Genomic DNA, 21,700 nt, shown 5'->3' with positions numbered 1-21,700 from the left:
TTATTGCCTCACATATATAATGCCTTAGGACCTAGCTCTTCAAACACACTCCTACCAGTTTGCTAGATATCTCTCAACTTTAATACAGTTATTCTCCAAGTGTGGTTTTTGGATTAGTAGTATTAACATCACCTGGGAACTTGTTAAAAATGAAAATTCTTGGGGCACCTTTGCTGGCTCAGTTGGTGAAGCATGTTACTCTTGATCTTAGAGTCATGAGTTTGAGCCCCACATTGGGCGTAGAGCTTACTTAAAAAAGAAAAGAAAGTTATCTAGTCCTACCCCAGATCTATAGAAGCAGAAACTGTGTGTAAAGTCCAGTGACACAAAGGACTGTGTTTTAACAAGACCTCTAGATGATTCTGATTCACAATGAAGTTTGAGAATTGCTATTCTAGCACTAAGGGAAGCATCTCTTCCCCACCTTTATAGCAAATAAATAAACCTTAGTGCAATCCCTATCAAAATAACACCAGCATTGTTTACAGAGCTAGAAAAAACAATCCTAAAATTTGTATGGAACCAGAAAATACCCCAAATAGACAAAGCAATCCTGAAAAAGAAAACCAAAGACATTACAATTCCAGACTATAAGCTGTATTACAAAGCTGTAATCATCAAGACAGTATGGTACTGGCACAAAAACAGACACATAGATCAAAGGAACAGAATAGAGAACACCGAAATGAACCCTCAAACATATGACCAACTAATCTTTGACAAAGCAGGAAAGAATATTCAATGGAAAAAAGAGAGTCTCTTCAGCAAATGGTGTTGGGAAAATGGGACAGCGACATACAGAAAAATGAACCTGGACCATTTTCTTACACCGTGCAGAAAAATAAAATCAATATGGATGAAAGACCTCAATGTAAGACAGGAAGCCATCAAAATCCTTGAGGAGAAAGCAGGCAAAAACCTCTTTCACCTTGGCCACAGCAACTTTTTACTCAACATGTATCCCGAGGCAAGGGAAACAAAAGCAAAAAAGAACTATTGAGACATCATCAAGATAAAAAACTTCTGCATGGCAAAGGAAACTATCAGCAAAACTAAAAGGCAACTGACAGAATCAGAGAAGATATTTGCAAATGACATATCAGAGAAAGGGTTAGTATTCAAAATCTGTAAAGAACTTCTCAAAATCAACACCCAAAAAACAAATAATCCAGTGAATAATTGGGCAAAAGAGATGAATGGACACTTTTCCAAAGAAGACATTCCAAAACTGCTCAACATCACTCATCATCAGGGAAATGCAAATGAAAACCACAGTGAGATAGCACCTCACACCTGTCAAAATGGCTAACATTAACAACTCAGGCAACAACAGATGTTGATGAGGATGTGGAGAAAGAGGATCTCTTTTGCACTGCTGGTGGGAATGCAAACTGGTGCAGCCAGTTTGGAAAACAGTATGGAGGTTCCTCAAAAAGTTAAAAATAGAACTACCCTATGACCCAGCAATTGCACTACTAGGTATTTATCCAAGGGATACAGGTGTGCTGTTTGGAAGGGGCACATGCACCCCAATGTTTAGAACAGCATTATTGACAATAGCCAAAGTATGGAAAGAGCCCAAAAGTCCACCGACTGACAAATGGATATATATATGTATACGTATATATACGTATACATATATATAGTATATATATATACGTATATATAATATTATATTCCATTAATATATTAATATTCCATACACATACGCACACACACACAGTAGAATATTACTCTGTAATCAAAAAGAATGAAATCTTGCCATTTGCAACAACATGGATGGAACTAAAGTGTATTATGCTAAGCAAAATAAGCCAGTCAGAGAAAGGCAAATATATGATTTCACTCATATGTGGAATTTAAAAAACAAAACAGATGACCATAAGGAAAAGGAAGCAAAAAAGATAAAAACAGAGAGGGAGGCAAACCATAAGAGACTCTTAAATACAGAGAACAAACTGAGGGTTGCTGGCAGGGTGTTGGGTGGGGGATAGGCTAAATGGGCATTATAGAGGGCACTTGTTGGGGTGAGCACTGCATGTTATATGTAAGTGATGAATCAGTAAATTCTATTCCTGAAGTCATTATTACACTGTATGTTAACTAACTTGGATTTAAATTTTAAAAAATTAAAAAGTAAAAGTTACTGTAGTATAAAAAAATAAATAAACCTTAGCAAAAGTAAAAGGCTTCTAAATTCATCTTCTATAGCCAATTTTTAATTACTTTCCTAGAAGTCCACAATGCTCCAAAGTTATTCTTTTGGCCATTTGTTCTATATATTCTCCTTTGAGGAGTGTGTGTGTGTGTGTGTGTGTGTGTGTGTGTGTGTGTGTATGTATACCTTCAAAGTCATGTCGAAACCGTATTTTGTTATCCTGATCTTTCCCACATTTCTCCACCTTCATATCAGTCTCTGTTACTTAGGGTTAAAACACTCAAGTACTTCCATTTAGTTTCCTCATAGTCAACAAGTCCCCTTTTTAAATTTAAAATGTTTAATATAAGTAAATATTGTGCTTTTCTAGTTAAAAAGATTAGCAAACACGTATGAGCAAATAAAGAAAGGAAAAGCCACCTTTCAGCATGCTGTGTGGAATGAAGTATTAGAGAGAACACTAGTGATACTTCACTGCATGTATATCCTCCTCAAACCTTTCTAGGCGTCTGAACACATACATATTTTTGTGAACAAAAATTGGACCATTCTGTGGGGTGCCTGGGTGGCTCAGTCAGTTAAGTGTTTGACTCTTGATTTCGGCTTAGGTCACGATCTCATGATTTGTAAGATCAAGCCCAGCATTGGGCTCTGCACTGATATCAATATATTGTGAACTGTTATCAATATATTTTGAACACTTGGAGTGCCTGGCTCGGTCAGATGGTAGAGCACATAACTCTTGATCTTGGGGTTGAGAGTTCAAGCTCCACGCTGGGTGTAGAGATTACTTTAAAAAATAAAATCTTTAAAGATACCTATCTTGTGAACATCTTTAGGTATTAATTTACATTCATCTACAACATTTCTAATGAATCAATAATATTCTGTTATATGGCTGAACCAATCCCTGCTCTTCAGACATTTAGATTGTTTAACTATTTTATGAACTTCACTGTAATCAATGTCCTTGTAACTGAATATTCCTTTTTTTTTAAATTTTTAAAAAATTTTACTTACTTAGAGAGAGAGAAAGACCAGGGGAGGGGCAGTGAGAGAGGGAGAGAGAGAATCCCAAGAAGGCTCTCTGCTGCCAGCACAGAGCCTAATGCAAGACTCGAACTCAAGAACTGTGAGATCATGACCTGAGCTGAAATCAAGAGTCAGACACTTAACCAACTGAGCCACCCAGACGCCCCATCTGTATTCCTTTAATAGATTTCCACATGTTCAAGTCAAATCAGGATCTGACTTTTACTTCAGTATTTTATCCACTCCTTGCTTTCCATTCTCGCTGGTGCTGTCCTAGGTCAGTGAGCGTGTTGGAGTAAACCTGCTAATTGATTTCGCTACAGTTTATTTTACTTCGAGTACATTGTGTATATTGCTAGATTAAACAGTGATTTTATTATTTCCATCTACCACTGAAAACCTTTAAAGGCACTTCCTTAACCACTAAATATCATGAGTTGCTCTAGCATTCAAAGGTTTTCTTAATCTATCCTCATTCTATGTAACTAGCCTTATCAATTACTAAAATGTAATAACCCTTTTTCTATACCATTTGAACTAATTATACCTATGCAAATGATTTGCTCATTTTGCTTCCTTAATTTAAAATATCTACTCTCTTTTTCTCTTAATTCCATATTAGCTTTCAAAGTCTACTCAGATTATGTCCAACTTTCTACCTCAAAATCCCGTTTTCAATACACCATTTAAAATACCATTATTGATAAGAAAAAAAAAAGATTACCCTGCACGTTTGCAAAGACATCTAGTCTCTAATTAATTTGATATGTTTGGCCCAATGTAATAATGAGCAACATATAATATTGTGAATCTGAATAATTTTGGAGCTTAATGCATCCTCAGACATAATTTTTTTTTTTTTTTTTTTTTGCAAATGAGGAAACTGGGGCTGGAAGAAGTCCTGTGACTTACCCAAGGTCAGACAGTTCCATTATTACCACAGGTTGGTGCTAGAACAGAGTCCCTGAACTTTCAGTCCAGTGTTACTCTGTTACAATGTAGCACACGCATTACAACAGAGGCCTTGGGAAAGAAAGATTGATTTCAAAATATAAAAATGTCTTGACTTGAAAAATTGTTAAAGATGAGCTGTTTAGCTAGTTAGCATTAGATTAAAATATGATCCATTTAACTAAGCAAAATTGTATTAGTAATTGTGATGACTCCTCAGCATTTGAATTGTTTATTATAAGTTAGCTTTGTTTTTTTTTAATTTTTAAATGTGTTTAATTTTATTTTTGAGAGAGAGAGAGAGAGAGAGAGAGAGAGAGAGAGACAGAGCATGAGTGGGGGAAGGGCAGAGAGAGAGACACAGAATCTGAAGCAGGCTCCAGGCTCTGAGCTGTCAGCACAGAGCCCAATGCAGGGCTTGAACTCATGGATGGTGAGATCATGACCTTAGTCAACGTTGGACGCTCAATTGACTGAGCCACCCAGGCACCCCAAGATAGCTTTAAAAGAAACTAATTATCTTTTAAACAATTTGGCCCCACATAAATGATTTGTTTGTTCATATAAAGTGTTCAATGCAAAGTGTTTAGTTAGTCTTATACCTGAAAATAAATCCTGACCATTATAGTGTTTATAATGGGTATGTCTTGTTATCTAGATTTCTAGTGCAAGTGTTTAAGTTTGGATAGACTTAAGAGAGATATGTGTTGGTATGAGAAATTAAAGCAATAATAGAGCATTTTTTAAAAATACAATTATTGAATTTTCTTATGTCTAATATTCACTTTCTTAATATTTAAAAAATTTCTAGATTCAGAATTAAATATTTTGTGAACAATTTGATGCTCTTTTCTTCAATAGCTATTGTTAAATCAATGGTGTATCTTACAATTGAGGGTATCTTAGAATCAAGGAAGTCTATCATCTTTTCTGTTTTTTGTATGTTGACATTGACTTACCAAGACAACCTGGTCTTTTACATTCACTCTATCCCTCATGTTTATTTAGGATGGTGATTGTCAAACTTCAGTGTGATTAATGCTCACATGAGGAGCCTGTTAAAATGCATGTTTCTGGGCTCCAAGCCCAAGAACTCAGATTCTCTCATTCAGAATTGGAGAAAAGCCCAGGAATCTGCAGTTTTGACATGCATCCTAAGTGATTCTGATCCAGGTATTTCACTGGCCATACATTGAGAAACACTCATCTAGAACAATATCAGATAATAACCACGTGTGCTATTGAGAAGTAAAGTATAGTTGGTAATTGTTAATATGCATATAGTAAGAATTATGACTCCTTTGGCTTCTAATTACAATAATGAACCTCTGTAATTATGTGTTGAGTATCTACGGTGTGGTGCTTTGGGGCACCGAAGGGAATATCAAGCATGGTCACACAGAAGCAGCCTAAATAGTAGGAATTGTGATGAATGGAAACCGCAAGACCTGGGACCAAAAGCTGGTCCTGCATTGACTAATTTTACAAGCTTCGGTAAATCAATTTACTTCTCTCAACACGAGATTTCACCTTTTGTAAAAGAAAAAAAGGCGGGGGGAAAAGCGTGAATGTTATTGCTATGTTGCTTTGCAAATGACATGGGAACATATAGGAAAGCTCTTCTAATATAGTATTATTATTGTCATTGCCCTGAATTGGTTACAATCTTGTTAAGAAGACAAGACATAAGCATCTACAAGTGAAATAAAAGTATGGCACTTGAGGCTGTATATAAGGCCTACTTATGAAGTGCTTCCCAGAACAATAAGAATTAAATAACCGTATCAATATAAAATGAATCAGATTAGGTATTTGTTATAGTTCCCTTACAAGACAGGATTCATTCCAGGTCTAAAAGAAGCAAAAGTGAGACTTAGAAATCTAATCACAATCTGAATAAATGTAAAAAGGTTGTGGCCTAATCAATTATATTATTCCTGAAAAAAATAATAAGAGAAAGAGAGATATTGGTCTACGTGGGGTCTAAAGAAAATCCCAAAATATAAGGGTTTGTCATAGTGCTTCCATAACCATCTAGGATGGAGGTCACCTGAGCAGGTGGATGGCCTGGTTCCTGTCTAGTCCCTTGTCAGATTCTAATGTGGCATAGTAAGTTGGATAGTTGGATAAACAAGACAGTAAAATCATTTAATTAATTTCTTTTGCAATGATGCCTTGCTTACTAAGCTGCTTTTAATTATGATTTAGCCACTCAAGTGTTAAAAGATAAAAAAGGGAATGTAGTGACTTGCTAACACGACTATGTAACTTGTAGAAAAATAAGGTGATGTTTCGGTCAAAACATGTCTCTTGAGAGTTTAACTCCTATTAATTAATCCTTGTCAGCTGATCAACTCAGGTTGCACTATGAAAAGTCAAGCTTCTGGATCTTGCAAACAGAGTAGTAGATCCTGGACCATGGCAGTGATAATATAAATGGATTCACCTAGTAATTTAAAAAAATGGACTGTAAGATTTAGAGGCAGACAAATGCAGGCTAGAAGCCCGGTCCGCCTCTGTGTTCTCATTTGTGAAATGAGATATGTCTACTTCCTAGCATCATTGTGAAGACTAAAGGGGATCATGTATGCAAAGTGCCTATGGTGCACTATGGCACTATGGCAGGAATATTGTCTTGGTAGTGTGCAAATCTCCAAATCAGGAGCAGAACAAATATTTCTTGAATGAATGATCAGTAATTACCATTAGCACCCTGTAAGGTTTTTCTGGGTGCTCTCCGCTTTGCCTCAAAGCCTTTCTATCTCTGTCCTCTGTAATATCAGAATAATAATAATGAGAGTTTCCCTAAAGTAACAAAGGATTAACTGGAGATGAGTGATATAAATGATAAGTGTCTTGTTCTAAAATGTGATGGAGATTTGTGGGGCCCTTGGGATCTAGGAAAACACTTCAGGACTATTTGGAACTTGGTCCAGTTCTCAACAGAGGTCACAAACTAAAATTCTGACAGGAATAACACAGGCTGGGGTGACATTAGACCAGCCCATCCAAGGAGGGCAGCCTCTACCCAGTTTCAGCCAACTGAGGTTTTGCAAGAACTTAAGTCTGCTGAACCTCTCAGTTTTCACAGAAAGTCCGGTATCTACGTTTTAACACAAAAGCTCCTAATTGTTGAATATTGATGTATAATTACGAAAAATGTTTTTTATTGTTATTTTATTAATTTTTATTAAAAAATTTTTTTTAGAGAGAGAGAGAGAGAGAGAGCACACGTGAGCAGGGGAGAGGGGTAGAGGGAAAGAGAGAGAGAATGTTTTTTTTTTAAGTTTATTTTATTTATTTTGCGAGAGAGCATGAGCAAGGTAGGGGCAGAGGGAGATGGAGAGAATCCCAAGCAAGCTGGGCTCTGTCAGTGCAGAGCCCAACACGGGGCTCAAGCACGAGATCATGACCTGAGGCGAAGCCAAGAGCTGGACACTTTACTGTCTAAGTCACCCTGGCACCCCTAAGAAAAAACTTTTAACTACAAGTCAAACCAAACATGCCTCTGAGTCTAATTTGGTTTATGAACTACCAGGTTGTGACCAGAGCTTTAAAGGCTAAGTGTTAGAAAAACCCCAGGCAACAATTAGATAAACCGAGGCATATTAAAAATTTTTAAAGACTATTTGAACAAAAATCAATACAAATCAGGCAACAGATAATAATAATCTAGCGGATAGATGAGGGCTCAGAGGAACTCCATAAAATGAAAGACTTTTAGGGGCAAAAGGGAGTGGGAATAGGGAAAGTTCTACTAGGCAAAAAAGTGGGTTGGTTATTGCAAAATTAATTCACTTAGGAGATGGTAGGAGCCTATCTGGCAGATTACCTAACTACTGCTGATCAGGCATTTTCTGACTGTCTGGTTTAAGATTCCATTTCTGAGTAGCAACTGTAATTAAGTTTCAGGTTGGTGATATGGGGCTTAGCATAAATGGCTCCATTTTGAGCCTGCTGTTTTGTTTTTTAACACACTGTATAAAAGGGAGATAAAGGGAACAAAAAACATAGGGAGGGGATAGTTTATGATGCTTTTCTTTTAAGAAAAGAACTAGGGAAGATATTAAATAAACAAATACAATACAGTTTAATAAAGCTACATTAGAAATAAATGGTATATATTAAATTTTGTCTAATGACAAAGTTAGGGGAGATTTAACAGAAAAGAAGCCTGAGCCATATCTTTAGAATAATATCTATTTCTTTATGTTTGAAAGGAAATTGACATTTATCACATGTCTTCTAGTTGCATGCTCTACCAACTTGGGGCGCCTGTGTGGCCCAGTCAATTGAGCATCCAAGTTCAGCTCAGGTCATGATCTCAGGGTTTGTGAGTTTGAGCCCCACATCAAGCTTGCTGCTGTCAGTGCAGAGCCTGCTTTAGATTCTCTGTCTCCCTTTCTCTCTGCCCCTCCCACACTCGTGCTCACTCACTTTCTCTCTCTCAAAAACAAATAAACATTAAAAGAAATAAATGCTTTAAGTTTTAAAAGCTATTTATTTATTCATTTATTTATTGTTTTAGAGAGAGAATATGCATGAGCAGGGGGGAGGGGCAGAAGGGGAGGGAGAGAGAGAGAGAGTGAGAGAGAGAGGGAGAGAGAGAATCTTAAGCAGGCTCCATGCTCAGCTTGGAGCCTGATGTGGGGCTCGATCCCATAACCCTGAGATATGACCTGAGCTGAAATCAAGAGTTGGACGCTCAACCAACTGAGCCATCCAGGTGCCCCTAAATGCCTTAAGTTTTTTTGTTTGTTTTTTTTTTAATTTTTTTTTTCAACGTTTATTTATTTTTGGGACAGAGAGAGACACAGCATGAACAGGGGAGGGGCAGAGAGAGAGGGAGACACAGAATCGGAAACAGGCTCCAGGCTCCGAGCCATCAGCCCAGAGCCCAACGCGGGGCTCAAACTCACGGACCGCGAGATCGTGACCTGGCTGAAGTCAGACGCTTAACCGACTGCGCCACCCAGGCACCCCTAAATGCCTTAAGTTTTAAATATCATTTTTCAATGTGCTCTTTCCCCAAAAGTGGATTTTCTAAGTCCTTTTCTTCTCCGATTCTTACACAGAAAGCAAAATCCTAGCAAAAAAAGTGTCTTGGATATTTTGAGCCTAGTTTTATAGAATATATAGGATAAATGGGAGAGGCATTCCTCATGGAGGGAATAAAATGTGCAAAGATGTCAAAGAGGGAAGTGACACTTGTGTTTGGGAAGACAATTGCAGGTGAACAGCAGCATATTGTAGTGATTAAGCACAAACTTTGGAGGCAGATTTAACTTTGGACATTGGCTCTGCTACAGAATAATCTTGATACCCAATGCAGGGCTTGAACTTACAATGCCAAGATCAAGAGTTACATTCTCTACCAAGTGAGCCAGCCAGGTGCCCCATTTTTTTTTTCTAGATGGCAATTTATTTAAGTTCTTTAAGCTTTCATTTCCTTACTAACTGCCAGCAGTTACTGTTATTCTGGTTTTTGTCCTTGCAGCTTTTAGAAGATAAAGTAAGAAAAGAGAGCCATGAAAGATGAATCTGGCAAGGAAGGCAAAGACCAGATCATGAAGGCCTTGCATTTTATCCTGGAAATAAAAGGATATATATATGTATATTTTTTAAAAGATCACTCTTGTAGCAACGGGGGCAAAAGGACAATGAGCGGGTAATGTGAGACAGAGAGACCAGAACTTGGGCTGTGGCCATAGAGGTGAGTGGGGGTGGTTGACAGGATGGAGATTAAACATGTGACCCTACTGGAATGGGAGAAGAGTTAGGTGATTGCTTGCACAGGGTTGTCACTAACCAAGACAAAAAAGTTAGGAGGAAAACGTGGTTTGAGTAGGTTGATATAGGGGTTTGTTCGTTTTGGGACATGTTATATTTGGTGTACTGGGAGGGTTTGGCTAGTAAATGTTACATAGGCAATAATAACAACACCTAAAATTTTGTCATTACATCTGCCAGGTAATATTCTTAGTGTTTTACATCTAGCACTTTATGTAACTCTCACAGCAGCCCTCTGAGGTAGGTCTTAACTATTCTACCCATCATAAAAATGTTCAAAGTCGGGGCGCCTGGGTGGCTCAGTCAGTTAAGCGTCAGACTTCAGCTCAGGTCATGATCTCGCAGTCCGTGAGTTCGAGCCCCGCATCGGGCTCTGAGCTGATAGCTCAGAGCCCTGGAGCCTGCTTCCGATTCTGTGTCTCCCTCTCTCTCTGCCCCTCCCCCATTCATACTCTGTCTCTCTCTCTCTCTCTCTCTCAAAAATAAGTAAAACGTTAAAAAAAAAAAATGTCCGTAGTGTGGAACAGGTGCCTTAACATACTCAAGTTTACAGCTGGTAAATGCCACAACTAGGATTTGGTCTGGAACTTGGGACACAAGTATAGGAAAAGTGCTGTGTGCTAGGCACTGGGGTAGAATTCAGTATAAGAGAGAACCAGTGAGTCATAGACATTTGAGAGTAGTAAAAACTAATCATGCACGTGAAGAATGAAAAGACAAAAGAGCCAAGAATAAAGACCTGAGGACCACCAATATTTAAAGGATAAAGAGAAGAAAAAGCCCCGGGGAAGAGATGCAGAAGAAGGCACAGTTAAAAGTAGGAAGAAAAATCAGGAGTGAGCAGGGCCTTGGAAAACACTGGAGGAAGGAATTTTGACAAGAGATGTTAACTGATCAAGAGGTCTAGTTAGATAAGGAGTATGGGTGTCCAGTGACAGTGATAACAGATGTTTGATGGCCATGGCAAGATTAGCTTTCTAGGAATAGTAGGGGGTGGAAGCCAATTGCAGTGCACTGAGGTGAGGACCAGAAGTGAGAGACTGGAGTGACATGTTAGAAGTCCTGCCACGTGTAAGCAAGAGAAAACAACTGTGTGAATCGGAGTGACAGTCATGGGAATGGAAAGTTTAAAAGCACAAGAAAGACATTCTTAGTGGAAGAATTAGCATGTGGTGACTGGTTCTGAGTAGATAAGGGAAGAGTCTGCGATGATTCTACCCTCCACCCCAGGTTACTGGGAGAGTGATGGTGCCATTATCAGAGATAGGAAGTTAGCATATTGAATTTGGCACCACAGTGAGACATCCAGAAGGCAGTTTATTAGGAGTTGGAAGTTTAAAATGTAATTGTTGAAACATTTACCAGGATTGGCTTGAGTTGTGCAACAAGCATTTTCATGTAGTATTACTTGTGTAATATTCTGTATACAGACATATACTTGCCAAATTTCTCATTATTGCAGCTTGAGGATAACTTTTATCATACTGGTAGTATCAAAACTGTGTATTGCTGCTAAGGAAGTAATACTATTAATTGCTGCTTTTGAATGGATGTTTGAGTATTCATGGAAGGACTGTGATACTTACATATTCTAACTAAGCAAATGCTTACATACCAACTATTACCTTCCAGGCACTGTTATAATCACTTTACGGTGTTAACTAAATTTAATCATAAAACAATTCCATGAGACAAATATTTTATCATTCTTATTTTATAAGGAAATATTGAGGTTAGAAAGGGTGAAATAATTTGGCCAAAGTCATACAGCTTATACATGGGACAGTGGGAGCCATACCCAGGCAGTCTATGATGGTAAATCATCAGTTTCCCATACATTTGCAAAATACCAAAAATGTGGTAAGTTAAAATTTCAAACAAAATAGCAGTTCAAACTTGTAACATTTTAATACCATTCATTATGAAGCTGGTCTGTTATGTATTTATGCTTTAAAATAAAAATGTGGGGTGCCTGACTGGCTCAGTGGGGAGAGTGTGTGATTCTTGATCTCAGCGTTATGGGTTCCAGCCCCACATTAGATACAGAGATTACTTAAAAAAAAATCTTAAGTGCTCCTGGGTGGCTCAGTCAGTCAAGAGTCCGACTCTTGATTTTGGTGCAGGTCATGATCTCACTGTTTGTGGAATTGAGCCCCATGCTAGGATCTGCTTGGGATCCTCTCTCCCTCTGTCTCTGCCCCTCCCCACCTCTCAAAAATAAATAAATGAGGGGCACCTGGGTGGCTCAGTTGGTTAAGTGTCTGACTTTGGCTCAGGTCATGATCTCGTGGTTCGTGAGTTCAAGCTCAGGTCGGGCTCTGTGCTGACAGCTCAGAGCCTGGAGTCTGCTTTGGATTCTGTGTCTCCCTCTCTCTCTGCCTCTCCTCTCCTCATGCTTTGTGTCTTTCTGTCTCTCAAAAATAAATAAATGTTACAAAACAAAACAAAAAAAACAAGTGAAGCCAAAAGATACCTTAAAAAAAAAAGCAATTTCCCTTTGTGTCTTTTTAAAAAAAATTTTTTTTAACGTTTTATTTATTTTTGAGACAGAGAGAGACAGAGCATGAACGGGGAAGGGGCAGAGAGAGAGGGAGACACAGAATCGGAAGCAGGCTCCAGGCTCTGAGCCATCCGCCCAGAGCCCGACGCGGGGCTCGAACTCACGGACCGCGAGATCATGACCTGAGCTGAAGTCGGACGCTTAACCGACTGAGCCACCCAGGCGCCCCTGTATTCCTTTTTTTAAAGATTTTTAAAGTTCATTTATTTATTTTTCTAAGATTATTTTTTAATGTTTCTTTATTTTTGAGAGAGAGACATAACATGAGCTGGGGAGGGGCAAAAAGAGAGCCAAACACAGAATCTGAAGCAGGCTCCAGGGTTTGAGCTGTCAGCACAAAGCTTGACTTGAGGGTCATGAATCTATTTTTTTTAATGTTTATTTATTTTTGAGAGAAAGAGAGTGCATAAGCAGGGGATGGACAGAAAGAGGGAGACAGATGATCTGAAGCAGGCTCTGAGCCCAAGGTGGGGCTCTAACTCACAAACCAGGAGATCATGACTTGAGGTGAAGTCACATGCAATAGACTGAGTCATCCAGCTGCCCGAAAAGGGACACAACCTTAAGTGTAATATTCAGTGGTCATCTTGGTAATGCAAAATATGATTTTGGATTCTTTCCAGTTGAATTCAAAGAGAAAGTGTCATTTGCCTCTAACCATCATAAATCAATTACAAAAATTAATTTAAAATAATTATAATAAAACTAATTATATACTGTGCAACATGAAACATGCCGCAAGATAGTCGAATAACTGGAAAATCAAAATATAATTGTTGACAGCACCACCAAAAGAGAATAGTAATAAGCAAAGGTGATAGACAATGTAATGTTTGCAGGTAACTGTGTCTTTTAAGAAATGGAAAAAAAGTTCATGAAACTCTGCCATCCTTTAAGGTTTTTGTTTTTTGTTTTGTTTTCTTGAGAGACAGAGAGAGAGAGAGTGCACAGGAGGGGTAGAGGGGGAGGGGAGAGAGAAAGAGAATCTCAAGCAGGCTCTGCATGGTCATTGAGGAGCCTGATGAGGGGCTTGAATTCACAAAAGGTGAGACTGTGACCTCAGCTAAGGTTTGACTCTTAACACACTGAGCCACCCAGGCCTCCATGTCATCCTTTAATAATTCCATTTATTATTATTGTTGTTAATATTTTTACTTTTAAGTAGGCTCCACACCCATCTTGGATCTTGAACCCAAGATCCTGAGATTGAGTCACATGATGTACTGACTGAGCCAGCCAGGTACCTCATTATAAATGGATGTGCTCTTTAAAAAAGATTTTTTTTTCATGTTGATTTATTGTTGAAGGAGAGAGACAGAGTGTGAGCAGGGGAGGGGCGGAGAGAGAGAATTCAAAGCTCACAAAATCCAAAGCAGGCTCCGGGCTCTGAGCTGTCATCACAGAGTCCCACATGGGGCTTGAACTCATGAGCCATGAGATCATGACCTGAACTGAAGTCAGACACTAAAACAACTGAGCTATCCAAGCACCTTGATAAATGGAAGCTCTTAATGATGGTTTTGGAATTACTGACTGACTGTATTTATTAACGTTAGAGCAAAACTATAATAATGTATTTGTCAAACTGACAAAGAAGCATACTCTTGACTTAGGCAAAGGGTAACAAATTTAAAAAATATACAGCATAAAAAGTATAGGAATACCATTTTATTATTAATAATGATACTACTAGTATTTATATTTCTGAATTCAGCCTATTGAAACAGGATGCCAAATAGATAAAAGAATATCTAGTTAAATGCCATCAAAAAGTTGTAGTTAAGGGGTACCTGGGTGGCTCAGTTGGTTGAACATCTGACTTCGGCCCGGGTCATGATCTCCCAGTTCAAGAGTTTAAGCCCCACGTCGGGCTCTGTGCTGACAGATCAGAGCCTGGAGCCTGCTTCAGATTCTGTGTGTGTGTCTCTCTCTCTGCCCCTCCCCAGCTCATGCTCTATCTCTCAAAAATAAATAAAAACATTAAAAAAAAAAGTTCTAGTTAAGGGGCACCTACATGGCTCAGTCGGTTGGGTGTCTGACTTCCATTCAGGTCATGATCTTGCAGTTTGCGAGTTTGAGCCCACATCTGGTTCGCTGCTGTCAGCGCAGAGCCTGCTTTGGATTCTCTGTCCCCCTCTTTTTGCCTCTGCCCCACTTGCATTCTCTCTCGCTTTCTCTCAAAAATAAATAAACATTTTTTAAAAAGTTCTAGTTAATGAAATAAAAGTGCCCTTTCTCCCTTATTTGCCATATGAATATGTTATGGAACTAGATAGTGGCGATGGTTGTACAGCAATATGAATGTACTAAATGCCACTGAATCATGTACTTTTATTCAACTTTATTTTTTCCAGCTTTATCAAGATATATCCAACATATAACATTGTATAAGTTTAAGATGTATAATGTGCTGGTTTGATACACAATATTGCAAAATAATTATCACAGTGGGGTTAGTTAACACCTCTAACACCTCACATAATTACCATTTCTTTTTTGTGGTGAGAACATTTAAAGTCCACTCTCTTCACAACTTTCAAGTATGTAATACAGTATTAACTATAGTCACCATGCTGTTCATTAGAGCTCCAGATTGTACTCATCTTATAACTAGAAGTTTGTGCCTTTTAACCAACATTTCCCTCTCTCTATCCCCAGCCCCTGGTAATCATCAATCTACTCTTTGTTTCTATGAGTTTGGCTTTTTTAGATTCCATATATAAGCATGATCACACAATATCAGATCTCTTATTTCATTTAGCATAATGCCCTCAGAGTTCACCCCTGATGTGGCAAATGGCAGGATTTCCTTCTTTCTCATGGCTGAATAATATGCTGTTGTATGTATATACTATATCTTCTTTATCCATTCATCTATGGAGGGACACTTTAGTTGTTTCCATGTTGTGACTATTGTGAATAATTGTACCATGAACACGGGAGTACACATTTCTCTTCAATGTTCTGATTTCATTTTCTGTGGATGTATACCCACAAGTGGGGTTGCTGGATCATATGGTAGTTCTATTTTTAATTTTTTGAGGAACTATTTTCCATAATGGCTGCACCAGTTTACCTTCCCATCAACAGTGCAAATGGCTTCCCTTTTCTTCGCATTCTTGCTAACACTTATTATCTCCTGTCTTTTTGATGATAGCCATTCTAATAGTGAGGATTGTGGTTTGGATTTGTATTTTCTTGATGATCAGTGTTGTACTGTTGGCCATTTGGATATCTTCTTTGGAAAAGTGTCTATTCAGTTCCTCTGCCTATTTTAAAAATTTATTTTTTAGGATCCTGGCTGGCTCAGTTGGTGGAGCCTGTGACTGTTGATCTTGGGGTTTAATAAATTCAAGTCCCATATTGGGTATAGAGATTACTTTAAAAAATCTTTAATAAAAAAGTTATTTTTTATTCAAGTATAATTAACATACAGTGTTATATTAGTTTCAGGTGTACAACATGAGGATTCAACAATTCTATACATTTCTAGTGTAATTAGTGGATCCTATAATTCTACTTTTAACTTTTTTAAGATAAACAATTTTTTTTTTTTTTAAGAGAGAGAGCAAGTGAGCGAGTAGGGGAGAGGGCCAGAGGGAGAGAATCTTAATCTTAAGCAGGCCTGATGCAGGTCTGACCCTGGGATCATGATCCTGGGAGCATGACCTGAGCTGAAATCAAGAGTTGGATGCTCAACCCACTGAGCCACCCAGGCGCCCCAAGATTTTTAAAAATTTTAAGTAATCTCTACACCCAACATGGGGCTTAAACCTACGACCCTGAGATAAAAAGTTGCATGCTCTGCTAAGTTAGACAGGTGCCCCTATTTTTAACTTTTTGGGGAATCTCCATACTGTTTTCCACAGTGGCTGCACCTATTTTGCATTCCCACCAACAGTGCACAAGGAATCCCTTTTCTCCACATTCTCACCAACACTTGTTATTTCTTGTGCTTTTGATTTTAGCCATTCTGACATAAAGTAATACCTCATTGTGGTTTTGTGTTTCTCTGATAATTAGTGATGATGAGCATATTTTCATGTGTTTGTGGCCATCTGTATGTTTTCTTTAGAAAAATGTCTATTTGGGTCCTCTGCCTATTTTTAAATTGGATAATTTGTTTCTTTGCTGTTGTGTAAATTCTTTATATATTTTTTATTTGCAAATATCTCCTGTCATTCTATAGGTTGCCTTTTCATTCTGATTGTTCATTACCCCGTGTAGTTTGATGTAGTCCCACTTATTTGGCTTTTGTTGCTTGTGACCAATGTCAAGGAGCTTTTCCCTTGTTTTCTTCTAGGAGTTTCACGATTTCATGTTCTATGTTTAAGTCTTTAATCCATGGAACAGAAGTTTAAAGAACCAAAGTGAGTTACTGAGAAACCACACATGAGCTTCAAAGAAGTTGGCGTGAGGACGATAAGAGAGTTTTCCTCAGAGATATGAAAAAGAGAGTGGTAAAGAGGACATGCTTTGGGCAGGAGATTTAGGACCATGTGATTTCAGCTGCACGCATTTAGAATGGCCAAAGCCTTATCTGCGACAAATTTTTAAACAATTCAGAAAAAATGCCATAGGCTACGTCTTTCCTTTCTGGGCTTGAAGGTTTTACATCTGTTTTGATCACTGGTGGCTGTCGCTTGTTGGGACTCTGCTTTCGTTTACTTGGGTGATGTCGTGCACCACCCGAGGCAGAAAAAAAAAGAAATACAAATCTCCCTTTCATGCGAAGTTAAGACAAAAGCGGCCTCTTAACATCCTTCACTCTCCCGTTTTAGCCTGGGGGACGGTCATTAGCAGCGATAAGAACTAGGGAGCCCGGTTAGCTCTGCGGAGCTGCTCTCTCGTTGGAGGGGCGGGACCAGGAGAAACCCCGCCTCCCAAACCCAATCCCAGCTCTCCGCCGGCGGACAGGAAGCGGCGGCAGGCCTAGCAGCCCGGGAACCGGGCCCCGTGCGCATGCGCCCGCCCCTGGGGTGCCTGGGGGAGGGGGAGGGTCGGGAGGAAGGGGTGCGGCTGGGCCTGCTGGTTGGGCACCGGTGCGTCACGTGGTGAGGAAGGAGGCGGAGGCCCCAGGCTCGGGGGAGGGAGGTAGAGAAGAGGGAAGGAACGCGGGGAAGGAACGCGGGGAAGGGAGGAAGGAAACGAACGAGGGGGAGGGAGGTCCCTGTTTTGGAGGAGCTGGGAGCTTTGCCGGCCCCTGAAGTGGAGCGAGAGGGAGGTGCTTCGCCGTTTCTCTTGCCAGGGGAGGTCCCGGCTTCCCGTGGAGACTCCGGACCAAGCCCCTTCAGCTTCTCCCTCCGGATCGATGTGCTGCTGTTAACCCGTGAGGAGGCGGCGGCCGCGGAAGATGGTGTTGCTGAGAGTGTTAATTCTGCTCCTCTCCTGGGCGGCGGGGCTGGGAGGTGAGGCACGACCCCGAACGCCGGGGACGCCTTGACCACCGCGGACCGCGCGGCGGCAGCGGCGGCCGGGTCGAGCGGAGCCCAGTCGCGCCGCGCGGCGGGCGCGTCAGTCAGCCCGGCCGGCCGGCGGCGCCACTCCGGCGCGCAGCACTCCCGGCTCCCTATTGTCCCCCGCGCCCCGACCGCGTTCCCTTCCGTGGCGGGCCGTGGAGGCTCCGAGCCTCCGCCGAGGCCTTCCCTACCCCCACTGCCCCGGCGCCACGGGAAGCGGGGGTCGCCTCCCAGAGAAATAGTCTGGAGATCCGAGTCGCCGGGCGTGAGCCTTGGAGCCCAGGCCGGGGGCTCCATACCTCCAGCCTGCTCGCCGGGTTGCCGGGACGGGCAGTCGCCGCGGGGCCGGCAGTCTTTGCCTCCCTCCTTCCGTCCCCAGCCTCTGCCCTGTGGGGGATTCTGGAGTCCGCTCCACCGCGGGGAACCGCCGCGCAGGCTCGTGGGAAGTTGCGATGTGTGCGGCGGGGCTGATGTATTGTTCTTTACCCCGCGCGGCGATCCAGACTGACCCGGTTCTGCAGAGGGGCAGCCCGTGGAGGGGTAACAGTGGTCCCCTGCTTGTCTGAGACGAGTCGCTTCCGCTGTCGATAGTGCCCTGCCTCTGCCCGAGTGTTTGGAGACAGCTCTCAGGAGGGTGTGTTTATGCTCAGTGAAAACATTCTGTTGCCCAGGGGAAAGGGTTTGGTGGGGAGAAAGGTAAGCCGTTTCGGGATGTTCTTTGATCTGCAGGTTGGATTGTGTCTGTTAGAGGGACACTCCCTGGGTGACCCACAACTTGAGTTTTCTTAAACTCTGAGGTGGAGTAGACGAACAGTGTAGTTAGTGGGTTGTCAGACTGTAGCAACTATCCCACCCCGCAAATTGGAGTTAAATTTACTGTAAGCGGATACTTTCTTGATAACTCGGGTTTTGAAGACGATTTTTATTTCCAGCGTATCCTAGGACCGGCTGCATTGTTTTGTTGTTGTGTAAAGGGCTTTATTTCAGGTAAAGTTTTTGACTTTGCCCAAAGTATACTTAAAACACCTCAAAGTGTGTTTAAAAGCACTGAATTAAAAAAAATTCCCGGAATGCTTTGCATGAGTATAGCCTAATGTGATCACTTAGAAAATGCTGTATATTTTAAGTAGTGCGTTGTTTCTGTTCTTTGACACTTTAACTTGCCGATTGCAGAGCCAAGTGTATTTTCGACTTGAGTTCTACTTAGTCGGAGAATGATACTTTGTAGGTACATATTTGTTGTAGTTTGTGGTGTTCTTTTGTTAGATACACATTTTAGATTAAGAGCTTCTAGTAGATGTTTGGTTTTAAGAAGTATCATGTGCTACAAACTCTTGTAAGGGCCTTTTCACTTAACATTTGTATTTACGTTCTGTATGTGGCTTCCAACAAATCATTTTTCTGTCTGTTCTATTTGTGATTATAGTCAGGTGTTGGAGTCTTGATTTCTAGAAGGTGGTAAAAAGTAAGACAAACACATGAGGTACTTTAAACTACTGAGGAGTGGTAATATATAAAATGACTTTTGTTTTTAAGGAATGAAACAGTAAGAATAGAAACTGGTGTAGCCTGATGGTTGAAGAAAAAGTGAATTAACGGCATAATCTTTGTGGGTTAAGACCCTTCTTACACAAAAATCTAAATTCAAAACTCTCGAGTCATTCAGAAAGTATCATTGCATTAAACATTAAAAGGTTACTTACTTTTTGATTTTTTTATGTTTATTTTAAGCAGAACTTAAAGACACTAATAAGAAACTTCCATTTTAAAATTAGCATCAAAGACTTTGGGCATATGGAGATATTTGTGATTTTATTGTGATAGGAACTACCTTTAAATATGAATTTGAGCTATTTATATTTATGGTCAAGTTTGTAAGAAGTTTATATGATGATGATACGCAGAATAGAATACATTCGAATTGAATGTACTTGTTTTAGCGTATGAAAGAAATGAATATGTGTATGTATATTAGGAGAAGTTGGATTTAACTTTAAAGTATAGATCACTTTTACGTTCTTAATAAATGGTTTTAGTTGCTTCCCCCATTTTGATTTGCCAGTCATTGTTTTGCATTAATTTTTTCTTTTAATATGACAAGTGGAAAGTTGGAAGAGAGAATGAAAGTGTTTAGAATCCTAAAACTTCAGCTTTCCTAAGGCTGTTCATTTCTAACGTATATCTCAGTCCATTGTATTTGTAGGAAGATCCCGTAAAGTTTCCAGAGTTAGTGTCTTAACAGACATGTATTCAAATGTATACATAAAAATCTTTTCTTTATTATTCGTAACAGTAGTAGAAATTTATTGAAACTATTCTGAGTAAATATAGTGCAAGGAATTTTTATGTACATGTGAGTATTACTTTTTAACACAAATATTTTGGAGAGTTGTTGTCTTTTCTCTTTTTAAAAATTAGTGTGTTTGAGAGGAGCAAAGATATTTTAGCCCTAGCAGTATTCAGGCCAATAGTACTTGATGAAATTATATATGAAATGAAGTTTAGAGTGTGGTATGTTTTTTTATATTTAAAAATCCAGTGTAAATGATTTGCTTTGTACCATGCATTCTCTAGAAATAAGTTTTCTGGAAGTTTGGCCAACAGTATTAAAAGTATCAAAGCTTAAGCTTAAGCAATTTCTCTCACTTCTATAAGGGTCTATGAAATTAATGGGAGACAGATTTTTTTTTGTTTTTTTAGTCTCTGTCTTTAAGAGTTCTGACTGTTCATCTTTTTAACTTGAGATTGATAATCCAGTTAGCTGTATCATCTTGAGGCACGTTCAACTCATGCCCTACATTAACTATGTCTTCTCTGTACGGGAGCTCTCTGAGTAGCAGGGGTTGAGGGAAAATGGGCATAGCAGGCACCTTTGTTTTCTGATGTTCTTTTTATAACTTGTTTAAGATCTGGGGTGTTTCTTATCTGATCTCTTTTACATTTTACAAAGAACTTGCAGGGTTAAGGAGGGGGAGGAAGGGACATTTCTCTGATGTCTTTTGTGTGTCTGATACTGTGTTAGGAGTTTCACTTGTCAGCATTTATGAGAGAGTGGTGATATTTTACAGTTGAAGGAATAGGCTTGATGAAATAATTTCTTGAGCATCATCCACCTGCTGAGTGGTGAATTAGATCTTCAAACCCAAGCCAGCTTAACCTCAAAGCCTGAACTTTTTACCCATTGCCCCCTCATAGCCTTTTTGAAAGCAGTTTTCACATATTAGCTCAAAGGTGGCCCCTGGACTGAAACACCTTAGAGATGTGTTTTGTTTGATTTGTGGTGTCATTAGATTTCAACTAGTTCTCAACATTGAAAAATTGGGAAATTTCTCAATGAAATTTGTGAATTTCTGGAATTTGGGGGGAAGAATTGGAAACCCCAGGCTCTTCTGGGCCGCATTCCCATTGTCTGTAGCAGAGTGGTAGAGAGCAGTAGCTGTTCTTTTTAGACTGGGCATGTGCTACCAGTCAGTGCAGTTACTATCAGTGCAGTTACTGGTAATACACTTGGCTTGCTTCACTCATTTTTGTTACTGGTGTGGATCCTGTGAGTATGCTGTTTGCATCTCTGCCTTGGCTTCAGCTTGCATAGATGAACCCAATCTTTTAAAAATATTTTTTTGACTGTAACCTTTTATCCAACTTTTATTATATTTTTTTGTAATTCTTTATTTCTTCAGTAGTCTTAAAAATTTGTTAAAAGCTTTGGGGCGCCTGGGTGGCGCAGTCGGTTAAGCGTCCGACTTCAGC

The 21,700-nt window shown here is 39.8% G+C and overlaps 1 protein-coding gene across 2 annotated transcripts in view; it reads left to right on the top strand.

Annotated features, from left to right (window-relative positions):
- Nucleotides 1-17,682: 17,682 nt before the first annotated feature.
- The window catches only part of ADAM10 (ADAM metallopeptidase domain 10), a 136,622-nt gene continuing 132,604 nt past the window's right edge, over nt 17,683-21,700 (top strand). For both annotated transcript variants that reach the window (XM_040492819.1, XM_040492821.1), the window contains exon 1: nt 17,683-17,899. In XM_040492819.1, the coding sequence (XP_040348753.1) occupies nt 17,845-17,899 (55 nt within the window). In that variant the 5' untranslated portion in view covers nt 17,683-17,844. The remainder of the gene's footprint in view (nt 17,900-21,700) is intronic.

This window comes from Herpailurus yagouaroundi, unplaced genomic scaffold, assembly GCF_014898765.1.
Source record: "Herpailurus yagouaroundi ecotype Mexico unplaced genomic scaffold, PumYag 184, whole genome shotgun sequence".
Taxonomy (NCBI): Eukaryota; Metazoa; Chordata; class Mammalia; order Carnivora; family Felidae; genus Herpailurus; species Herpailurus yagouaroundi.
Note: the sequence above shows the minus strand (reverse complement) of the source record. Positions and strands in the feature narration are given on the sequence as shown.